Source organism: Ictidomys tridecemlineatus, chromosome 9, assembly GCF_052094955.1.
Source record: "Ictidomys tridecemlineatus isolate mIctTri1 chromosome 9, mIctTri1.hap1, whole genome shotgun sequence".
Classification (NCBI taxonomy): Eukaryota; Metazoa; Chordata; class Mammalia; order Rodentia; family Sciuridae; genus Ictidomys; species Ictidomys tridecemlineatus.
The window spans coordinates 2,191,705-2,203,831 of record NC_135485.1 but is presented as its reverse complement, the minus strand read 5'-3'; the positions used below and the strand labels follow the sequence as shown (position 1 = coordinate 2,203,831).

Sequence of the window (12,127 nt, the reverse complement as noted above, 5' to 3'; positions counted from 1 at the left end):
CAGAAGCCTCAGCAAAGCTTGAGTTAGCTTCATAAATGCTTTGTAACCCAATTTCAAACTTATAACAAGAAAAAAACTAAACTCAACTCTCCTCAGAGCAGTGATGCAGCCCACCTGTGCTTCATCCTCCATCACACCTGCTTCCATGCTCATGGCCAGACCCAGCCCACAGCCTGGCTGCCTCCTGGTCCTGGCCCCAGTGCCACCACCAGAGCTTGGGCCCTATTCTCCTGGACTGTGCAGGCAAGGATCCTTGTTTGGTTCTCTCTACCAGGCCTCTCTCTATTCCTCACCAGGTCCTGCTTCCAACACAAAGCCCTACTCTGACCAGGCACAATGGTGCAAGCTTGCAAATCCCAGTAGCTCAGGAGGATTGCAAGTTCAAAGCCAGCCTCAGCAACTTAACCAAGCCCTAAAGGAACTTAGCAAGATACTGTCTCTAAATTATTAAAAAAAAAAAAAAAAAAAAAAGGCTGAGGATATGGCTCAGTGGTTAAGCATCCCTGATTCAATAACTGGTACCAAAAAACCAAATGCCCTCCACTGACTGTGTCAAAGATCTTCAAGAGCTCCTCATTCCCCATCAAAATATGAACTCCTGGAACTGACCCTTCAGGGGCCCCACTCTCCAGAGCATGAGAAGAGTCCATCCTCCTTTTGAGGGAAGGATACTGCACAGGGAAAGAAGGTCCTTACTGCCTCCAAGAGGTCCCTCTTCTCCCTAGACAGAGAGCATCACTCTGCCTTCTGACTGTCTGGTGTTTTGCTCAGTCCTTGTAAATACGGACTTCATACCACATATCACGTTACTTCTGGACACACATGCTTCACTGACAGGCTGTGTCAGACCCCAACACATTTTCTACAGAAATGACAAGCAAAATGTTCCAAAGTTCTTAGGCTACAATCTGGTCCTTAGAAAATGTATACAACAATTCTCAAGAGGAGACAAAGGTCCAGGATCTGACTGGTAGGTGACCATTCCTGCATTCCTGCCCATCCCTCAGACCTGCCTGGGGCCACCTATATTCTCCCAGCCTGCCCTTCCTCTGCCACAGTAAAAGCAAGTCTAGCTGGATCCTGACCCCACTTTGTGCCATGGGAACCTGATGACTATAGTATTTTAGAAGGCAGAAATCTGAGAAGCCAACTTTAAGCAAAAGGAAGAGAATAAGAGAGACTGAGCTTATCTTATGTTCAGAGGTGTACCACGAGAATCTGGAATCTCTGCACTGGGAAACTGAAACTAGAAGAAAGAATGGAAAAGAAGAGAGGCAAAAAGAAGCGGAACCTAAAGCTACAAGCCAGGGCTCTTGCTTGCAGACATCAAGTCACTGTGACCAGCAGTTCTGGCAGCAGACTCTAAGCAAGACAGTCTTAAAATGGAACAGTGCCCAGGGCTGGGGTTGTAGCTCAGTGATAGAGAGCTTGCCTCACATGTGTAAAGCACTGGTTCAATCCTCAGCACCACGTTAAAAAAAAGTAAAAAAAAAAAAAAAAAAAAAATATATATATATATATATATACACACACACACACACATTAGTGTCCATCTACAATTAAAAAATAATATTTTTTAAAAAAATGGAATAGAGCCCATGTGTGCAGTAACCAGAACCAGAGCAATCTGGGGTCATTCTGTTCCCCTAGCCCCCGACTTGCATGAATAAGGGAACCTGCAACAGCCCTCTTTTAAGGTTTTCTGACCCTGAGGATCACAGACCAAGAATTCAAATATCAGGAAAAGCCCAGCTGGTCCTGCCAGTGGGAAAAATTTAAAAAAAAAAAAAAAAAAAGAAACGAAACCAAGGGTATCTAGGCCTGGAGAAGCAAACCAAACTCAAACAGGACATCTGCAAACATGTTGTGGAACACCACCTGCAAAAGGGTGACACAGTACCATGCACACAGAACTGGTGAAACTGACCATTAGGCCATCATAAGAGGCAAGGGGTAAGCACAGGCACAAAGAGCAGGTGCAGGGGGAAGGCACAGTGACTACTAGAGACAACAGAGGGATCTCCCAAAGTCTGCCTGGGAAATAGGAGCCAGAACCCAAGCTACAGAGAAGCCACATCCTGACCACAAAAAGCTGAGCTAACCAAGAGACTGTATGCAGCCAGGTGGGAATGATTCCTGGGGCAGCAGAATTCCATGGATCCATGCAACATGTAACACAAGACAGAAAGCAATGCCTTCCACCTCGCTGGGGAATAGTGTGAGAATTTCATTACTCATAAGAATACTTACCACCTTGAGGATCCAGTATGTGGCAGTTCACACACACGCACACACACACACACTCCTATACTCTCTACAAAAACTCTGTCTGCTCCCATTTATATATGACTACATAGACTAGTGTAACTCCACATCATATACTACAATAATAGGAATTATACCCCACATATGTATGATATGTCAAAATACATTCCACTGTCATGTAAAAAGAAGGAAATACTATTCTGGATGTATTGGGTTAAATGTTAGAAGAGTCTTGCCTGTATGCTTTGATGTGACTACACAAAGTGTGAGATCACACTTGGAACCCCTGACAGCTATGTTGTCAGTTATACTCTTTCCAACTAGTGATTTTTTAAGTATAACGGTTGTTCCATTAGGAAGTGGCAGAGCAAAGATCTAATGCAGATCTCTCTGTGCTCTCAGCCTGGCAACAATGCTCAGTAGCCTTGACAGGAGTAAGAGGGTGATAACCCTTCCTCAGGAAGGCAGGACCACGAGGGAAAGGAGAGGATAATTATTTGGCAAAAGTAAAATTTACTCTGCAAAAAAGGACTCTGAAGAGATCAAGGAACAGCTCTACTCAAAGATCCTAATGGGAAAGGAAATGACTGTGTAAGCTGGAGTTTCTGGTTCCATTCAAGCAAGTATTACTTGCAAGACAGTCTTCCAGGACAGAGAAGAGATGGCACCTCTTCTCAAAGTCATTTCTAAATGTCAGGTAAAGAAAAAAGAGGAAGAACTACCAATGAGCAAGGATTCCTGCAAAGAGGGGAACAAGAAACATGCTCTTCCTCACCATCATCAGGCAGCAGCTTTTGGAGAAGTGTAGAGAGCTATGTTAAAGAGCCCTCCTCAGTGCTGGTCAGCCTGTGTGGGAACAACATTTAATTCTGGACCCACAATTCAAAAGGCCCACTGGCAAAGGCAAAGGTGGTCTGGAATCAGTGGACCAGGACAGGTTGGGGACTCATTAAGAGGAAGAGGGAAGGATAAAAACACAGACAGTTTTGTAATACAGTAAAAATTAGTGCATGGAAGAAGGACTTTAATTTTCCATGGCAGCAGAAAACAAAAAAAGGAACACTGGATTACAGCTGCGGGGTCTGCACAGGCTCTGCATCAGGAAACAGTGATAGAACAAGTCAGGGGCCCATCTCTCTTCTCGTCTTTCCCAGCACCACTGCCAGCCAGCTTGGGTGTCCTGGCTATATTACCCCATGCCAGAATCTCCTTTCTCCCCATCTGTGTCCTGACAACCACACTCCAGGAATGGAAGAAGTGCAGATATCCTAAGAACAGGCCACTAAGACACAGAGACTACCTGATGGCGTCTTCTCTAGGCCCATGAGCACATCCACAGTTCTTACTTTGATAACTTTGTTCAGGCATTCGTCAGCCACCATCCTGACATCTGACTCCGCATCATCACTGCACAGCAGGAAAAGTTCCATAGCGATGCCCAGAAGTTTCTGAAATTCTGGAGAATTTCTAAGTAAAAGAAGAAAAGAAATTGTCACAACCAAAAGGAACCTAAGGAGACATGGCAACAAAACGTAGTAAAGGATTCGTTATCCTGGGTAGGATTCTGGAACAGAAAAGGGAGATTACATAAAAATTAAGGAAAATTGAATGAAGTTGGACTTCAGTTAAGAGTGCATCAAAACTGACTCACTAATTGTGAAAACTGCACCACACTAATGTAAGATGCTAATCAACCAAACTAATTAGATGTAGGGTACATGGAACTTCCTATGCTCTTGTAACGTTTCTATAAATCTGAAAGTATTCTAAAATAATTTATTAACAAAAGAAGAGAATATACTTGCAATCCAAATCACATTTTTTTTTGAAGTTTTATTTTAAAAACCTTAAGAGACACTGTTTCTGACCATTAAATCCCAGAAAGCCATCTGTCTCTGCCAAAAGGTAACTTTACTCTGATAATCAGTGTAACAATCTATCTCTTCTCTTCCTTTTCCATCTCACTCTTAATATGCTCCAGAATATAACTATATTTCACTGTAGAATGCATCTGATCATGGGGCTGGGGATGTGGCTCAAGCGGTAGCGCGCTCGCCTGGCATGCGTGCGGCCCAGATTCGATCCTCAACACCACATACAAACAAAGATGTTGTGTCTGCCAGAAAACTAATAAATAAATAAAATTAAAAAAAAAAAGAATGCATCTGATCATAGTCAAACTGATTCTGTAGCACTAGACAAGATACCATTGTCACAAAAACTGGAGTGTGGCCACTGTGAACTGTTTAGGCTATCATGATCCAACCAACTAAACCCAGCTACGGAGGGAAAGGCTGATGGGCCATGCACCTGAAACTCAGGTATCCCAACACAAGGGTGGAAGCAACCCCAGGACATAAGGGCTTGTGTTATTCCTGAAACACTAAGCAGATTGATGTCCTAGCAACTCAACCTAAAAAGTTCCCTGAAAGCCTCCTCCCCCTTTATCCCTAAGTAGTAATTCCTACTGGTAGGCAGAAGACAGTCATGAGTCTAAGGGTGAGCAAGACTGCACAGTCAAGCTGCAAGGCATCCAGCTGTTCAATTCTATGAGCGACAAAAACATAAGACCAAGCCCGAGACTTCCACTTAGCAACATTTCCCTTGTCTACATGAATACAGCCATGAACAAAGAGCTATGGAGGGAAGGTCTCTGATGAGCTAGAACATTCAGACCCTGTGCTCCAAAGTAGTGCAGTCAGCACAGCTGTCAGGAGTTTCAAGTATGATCTCACACTTTGTGTAGTCACATCAAAATGAAAAGCACACAGGCAAGACTCTTCTAACATTTCATTTAACCCAGTACAGCCAGAATAGTATTGGATTGCTTTCTTTGTACATGACAGTGGAATGTATTTTGACATATCATACATACATGGAGTATAGTTCCTGTTATTGTAGTTGCACATGATGTGGAGTTACACATGTAACTCATGTTACATGTATTCATTATAAACACAGGAAAGTAATGTCTGATTGATTCTACTGTCTTTCCTATTCCTATCCTCCCTTCCCTTCCCTTCCCTTCATTCCCCTTTGTCTAATCCAATGCAGAACAGTATTTCAATATGCAGTCAACATGAAATTACTGATATATAAAACAAGCTTTTTTACAGCATATCTCAATACAGACACTGAATTTTCACTGGAAATACTTATCTACACTTAGATTTCATAAAATTGACAGATGAAGAAGTTCATATACTCTTTCCAACTAATCAACTACTGATTTTTAAATATAAAATAGATATAGAGCTAATCAGGTTTTTTATTTCTTCTCTCTTTTTTTTGGTTCTGGGGATTGAACTCTGGGACACTGGACCACTGAACTACATCCCCAGTCCTATTTTGTATTTTATTTAGAGCAGGGTCTCACTGAGTTGCTTAGCACCTCACTGTTGCTGAGGCTGGGCTTTGAATCCACAATCCTGTCTCAGCTTCCCCAGCTGCTGGGATTACAGGCATGCGCAACCATGCCCAGCTCTATTTCTTCTTGATACCTACAGTAGTCTTTCAAGGAAATTACCCAATTTCATTCAAGTTGCCAAGTTGAGTGGCATAAAATTGTTCAAATATTTCCATATAATCATTTTTAATTTTTTTTAGTAATAGATGACGTAATATCTTTTTTTTAAAGAGAGAGAGGGAGGGGGGGGGAGAGAGAGAGAGAGAGAGAGAGAGAGAGAGAGAGAGAGAGAGAAAGGAGGGAAAGGCTGATGGGCCATGCACCATGTATCTTTTTTGTAGATGGACACAACACAATGCCTTTATTTTTATGTGGTGCTGAGAAATGCACCCAGGTCCTGCCCATGCTAGGCGAGTGCTCTACCACTGAGCCACAATCCCAGCCCTGGACACAATATCTTTATTTATTTTTATGTGGTGCCGAGAATCGAACCTATGCCTCACATATGCAAGACAAGTACTCTACCACTGAGCTACAACCCCAGCCCCCACATAATCCTTTAATTTTTTTTTTTTTAGTTGTAGATGAACACCTTTTTATTTATTTTATGTGGTGCTGGGGATCGATCTGTGTTTGGGAAAGAAGGCAGCAAGGTTAACACAGAGCTCTTTGTAAATTTTCCAGTTGATGCTCATGCACATTTAGGACCCACCAGCTTAAACCATCAAATTGAGTACAGAAGCAGACTACAGAGTGTGTGAATGAACATGCATAAAGTTTTATGTGACTTCTCACATCAGAAGCTTCAGAAGCTGCCATCTCAATAACCGTACTGGAGACAAAAATCAGCATATCACAGAAGCTATGGGAATATTCCAAAGAGCCACGCAGTGCACACTGTCATCTCAACCACACAAAAGGCTGAGGCAGGAGGATTGGAAGTTCAAGGTCAGCCTGGGCAACTTAGCAGGACTCTTTCTTAAAATAAAAAATAAAAATGGGCTAGGGGTAACGTCCAAGACTGAAACCCCATTACTTCACAAGGAAAAGAAAAGCTCCAAAGGTTGGTCAAATTCAAGGGGAGACAAGAGAAAATACTAGTCAACCATAATTATGCATAAAATATGCTTGTAGAAAATACCCACATCAGCTCTGCACCCTGAAGTCCCTGCAAAGTATCCTAAAGTCCCTGGAGAGTATCCTAAACAAACTGGTTCTTAATCTGATGAGACAAAGAACTACTCTGGCTTCAAAAATTACCCTGCTGGGCTGGGGATATGGCTCAATTGATAAAGTGCTTACCTCGAATGCCCACAGCCCTGGGTTCAATCCCCAGCTCTACACACATACACACACATACAAAAAAAAAAAAAAAACACTCTGTTAACATATTCCTTTGTAGAAACAGAAATATGGTGAACACCCAACATACTCTATAAAAACAGGGACACACTAATGTGAAAACTATCAACAGCTATTACTTTTATTTAAGATGGAAAATGGAACCTCAAATCAATCTTAAGATATCTCAAAATATGAGATGTGAAAATAGTTCAGTAATATGTGAATCTCAGCTGATATTCCATGAATTCCAGATAATTCTCAAAAAACAAAATGACAAGCATAAAATATGAAGCACTCAGATTCAAAGGGATCATATCTTCTGGGTCAGTAGTTTTCAAAGAGAGAGAACCCCTGAATAAAGCGAGGCTACTGCAGCAGAGCACCATGTCACTTAACAGAGCTCTCGGCAGTGTGCGCCCTGGTGGATGCGTATGCTGCTTTCTCAAGTGAACAGCCCTATGTAGCTACTTCCTTCTAGTGCTTCGCTGTGTCACCTGATCCCACCAGAACTCTGTAAATGGGCTGTCCCTTCGAGACAAGAGGTTCAAAGATGCTGAAACTAATCTAAAACCACCCACCTAATATATGAGAGACACAGATGGAATAAAAACCTGGTTTTTCTCTACTTTTATCAAGTTGTTATGGTATGGATGCGAGGTGCTCCCCGAAAGTTCCTGGGTTAATGGAGGAATGTTTGAAGGTAAAATGAATGGACTGTCTGGTAACTGCTGACAGATGGAGCCTGGCTGGAGGGGCAGGTCACTAGCGGTGTGCCCTGGGTGCCTTTTCCCTGTGGCCCTTCTCCCTCCCTATCTCTGCTGCCTAGCTGCCACCAGCTGAGCAGCTTTCCTTCACTGCTCCCTTGGGCTATGAGGTGTTGCTTCAAGTTGTCCATCTATAGACTGAGACTTCTGAGACCATGAGCCCCAAATAACTTTGTTCTTCTCAGGTATTTTAGTCGTAGTGGCCCAAAACCTGACTAAAACAATAGTACTGTTTTCTATAATAGCATCTGATAATATTTATATTCTTATTTTCAGTATACATTCTCATTTGTTATTTCACTTTCTTTCAATATTTCTACAAATTACATGGAAACAGAATCATCCACCACATTTCAAATGATGGAATGAGTTAAACTAAAATGAAATGTTTGTGAAATCACTTTGAAAGTATAAAATACAAATGCAAGGTAGCATTATATACAAGTTAGCCACCAAAAAGACAAACATTACAAGATTCCACTCACATGAGGTCTGGAGTAATCAAATTCACAGACAGAGAGGAGGATGGTGGTGGCCAGGGCTGGGAAAGTGGGGGATATGGAGTCACAACTTTGTGGGAATAGAGTTCCAGTTTCAAAAGATGAAAAGGACCATGGAAATAGTGAAGATTATGTGACATTATGAATATGCTGAACTGTGTACTTCAAAATGGTTAAGATGTGGGGCTGGGGTTGTGGCTTCAGTGGTAGAGTACTTGCTTCGCACCTGTAAGACCCTGGGTTAGATCCTCAGCACCACATAAAAATAAATAAGTGAAATAACGATATTGTGTCCAACTACAACTAAAAAATAAATATATTTTTTAATGGTTAAGATGTGTATTTTAAGTTGTATGCATTTTTTTTAAAGAGAGAATTTTTTAATATTTATTTATTTTTTTTAGTTTTCGGCAGACACAACATCTTTGTTTGTATGTAGTGCTAAGGATCGAACCTGGGCCACACGCATGCCAGGCGAGCGAGCATGCTACCGCTTGAGCCACATCCCCAGCCCCAAGTTGTATGCATTTTACCAGAATTTTTTAAAAGGAACAAAGTGAAAAGCGATGGTCACGGGAAAATTATTTTTAAAAAACAAGTAAAAGGAGCTGGAGATGTGGCTCAGTGGTAGGCTAGCATAAGCAAGTCCCCGAGTTCAATGCCCATTTTTCAAAGTTGTTTTTTGTTTTTGTTTTTGTTTTGGGTACCAGGGATTGAACACAGGAGTGCTTAACCACTGAGCCACATCCCCAGCCCTCAAAGTTTTTCTAACAGATTATGAAGCCCTTTTACCAGGTTTTCAGCAAGAAAATAATAGGAATTGTTTATTCCAAGGGAAGAGAATACCAAGGTGAGTTTTTCATACATACCCACCTAGGTTACAGAATTCAGAAATCACATGTCTCCTAATCAATCATTAGAAATAGGCCTAAAAATATTTACCATCTACAGCTCGTCAGAACAAGAGCCAGGACAGCAGAAAGCAACAAAAACAAGGAGAACCACAAAGGGCTACAAAAAAAAAAAGTGCTGCTGGTTCACCAGCAAGAAAGCTCAGCAGGGAAGTGCCTTCTGCCACCTGCCCACAGCCCCACCAACCCAGACAAGTGGGCACCAGCACTGCTGGAGCAGAGGCATAACCCCAGGGCAAAGGGGCAATAGCAAGTACAGACAGTAAACCAGAGACCACACATGGGATGGCTCCTGCTGCTCCAGGTACTACAATACATGTAAAAAATCAAACCAAAGATGATGTTTAAATGGTGTGTCATCAAGGGTGCAATTCAGTTATCCCAACAGCTACAATTCTTGTTCTTACAATTACAAAATGGAAACATCATTCATGATAGAGTCTGGACATCCCTAACACCTAGCTAGAAATGCAGGGAAAGAGTCTTTATTTAAAATGGATTGCATAAAGACAACTGGGAACACAAAGAACATGCTAACCCATTAAGAGTGAAAACAGTTTTTATTTCCTCTAGAAAGTTCAAAGTGTGATTACCTGAGAGACTGTGCCACTATGTTTTCACATATTGTCAGACAATGATTCACACGGTCTTTCTTGGTAGCTGAGAGTTCCTTCTTTCTAAAAATAAAAATAAAAAAAGGAAGTGAACATGTTGAATCATCCGCTTATTCATTCTATACCTCAGTCATCCAGTCAGCCAGTACTTCTTTACCATTAGGACTTAGTCACTTCTCTCTGTGCTGGAACCAGGTGGGATCAGGACAGAAAAGCACAGAGGAGCACAACCAAAGACTCCCAACCACACGGCTCTACCGAAAATCAGGTGATCTCTTGAAAGCAGCTCATTCCCCTCATTTTAGAGAGAAGGAAAAAAAGGAAGTGCCAACAGTCACCTGCCCAAGATTGCATAGGGTAAGAAGTAACACAGCCAAGACTGATCTTCTAGCTTCAAATCTACCCTGCAGCAGCTCACCAATTCACCTTCAACTCACATTTTTTTCACTTGTCAACATCACTGAAACCGGAACGCATCTTATAACCAATGGCATGTCACAGTGTAATTAGCAGCTTTTTTTCTTTCTCAAGCAGAACAGAAGTCAATGACATAGATCAAGGTGAAGGGACAGACAACTCATTGAAACAATAATACTGAACCTACTCTATGTACCCAGATGCCTCCATTTCTCAAAATCACGTTAACTGACTATAGTCAGCATACTATATTGCCCTCAATGAGGTGTGGCTAACCACTTCTATATCCCCAGCAGCCAGAAATAAGCCTCTTATTAAGACTCTCAGCAAGAAAAAGGAGATAAGCAGTCTGGTCAAGAAATAAAACTAATACCAGGCATGGTGGTACACATCTGTAATCCCAGCAACTCAGGAGGCTAAGGGAGGAGGATCAAGTTCAAAGCCAGCCTCAGCAACTTGGCGTGGCCCTAAGAAACTTAGGGAGACCCTGTTTAAAATATAAAGGTAAAAAGGACTGTGGAGGTAGCTCAGTGGTACCCCTGGGTTCAATTCCCAGTATCGAAAAACAAAGAGAGAGAAATCAGACACAGTGTTTCCTTCCCACTCAAACCTATGGCTTCAGATGTCTTCAAAGATGACACTATCAACATATAGCAGAGGGAGAACCCAAAACAGGGTACTAACTGGAAGCAAATAAACCAGAGACCCCCAAGTTTTGGGGGGAACTAATTTTAAAAGTTAAAAAAAAAACCTAATTTATTAACACCTGTGATAATTTAATGCCTAATGTAATCTCCAGGCTCCTAAAAGTATATAGGAAGGCAAAGACTATTAAAACTGCACAAATTCACTGAGGGAACACCCTCCAAAAGGCATTTCAGATTTGGCTGGGAGGAAATAGGCAAGGGAGATCCTCCAAAGAGTAAAAAACTGAAGTCAGGGGTCAAGAAGAACACAGAAAAGGACCAAGGCCTGAATGTTACTGCCAGGGCCTGGCATTACTATGAGCCAGGGAGCAAGTGCTCACCATTTATCTCTTTCCTAAAACGGACTTTTATGATGAGTTAGACTGCAGACTGCTAATCGCCCTTGGAACTTCGATTTCCCCTTATTAGAAGTACGGCCCTAGTTAGAAACTGCCCTGACTGGCCTCCTTTTTTGCAGCTAGCTGCAGGCAGGTGACTGTCCCACAGACGAAATGGAAACAGAAGTAGACTTGGTGCCTGCACTTCCATCTGCCTCCAGACAGAACGTGACGGACACCCAGCTTTTGATTATGCAGATGACAATGAAAGCAACAGAACAGAAGGATCTTAGGTCCCAAGGTGACCATAAGCAGCCAGGCCCCCAGACTTCCCATCCTCACAAGTCCCTCACTTCAAAAGTGTGATTATGGAAATGACACAAACTGGGTGGTTCCACCGTGACAGATCAACAAATGCTACAGCCAAACGAGGAAAACCTATTTGGCCATGAAAAGGAACAAACTACCAATGGACACAAGGGCAAAGCACAATGCACTGTGTTTGGGGAAACAAGCTAGACTCCAAGATTAGTGATTCCATTTTTAGAATGTTCTGGGAAAAAAACTACAAGAATGGAAAAGTATTCAATAATTTCCAGGGGCAAGAAGTTGAGAAAAAGAGGCATGGATGTAATAATTAATTATAAGGCTTTATGCATCTGTCAAAACTCACAGAACTGAACACGACAGAGAACTATTGTATTTAAATTATACCTCAATTGAGAGAAAAAAAAACACTATGAGAATAAAAATGCTCTTTTCTTGAAACCACTGATTAAAGCCTCGTTATAGCAGCTTAGCTTTACCACAGCCTTCAAGAGAACTAGAGATCACTGACCATGTCAAGCTCTCAGGAGCTAACTAACTCACCAGCCCTGTTAT

At 41.9% G+C, this 12,127-nt stretch overlaps 1 protein-coding gene across 2 annotated transcripts in view; it reads right to left on the bottom strand.

Moving 5' to 3' along the window:
• Positions 1-12,127, bottom strand: part of Htt (huntingtin) — a 133,959-nt gene that overhangs the window by 108,799 nt on the left and 13,033 nt on the right. For both annotated transcript variants that reach the window (XR_013425629.1, XM_005319002.5), the window contains exons 2-3: positions 9,784-9,867; positions 3,612-3,732 (exon numbers count right to left, since the gene is read on the bottom strand). Coding sequence is in view for 1 of the 2 variants with exons in the window: in XM_005319002.5 (XP_005319059.2) it covers positions 3,612-3,732; positions 9,784-9,867 (205 nt within the window). In the remaining variant the exon portion in view is untranslated. The remainder of the gene's footprint in view (positions 1-3,611; positions 3,733-9,783; positions 9,868-12,127) is intronic.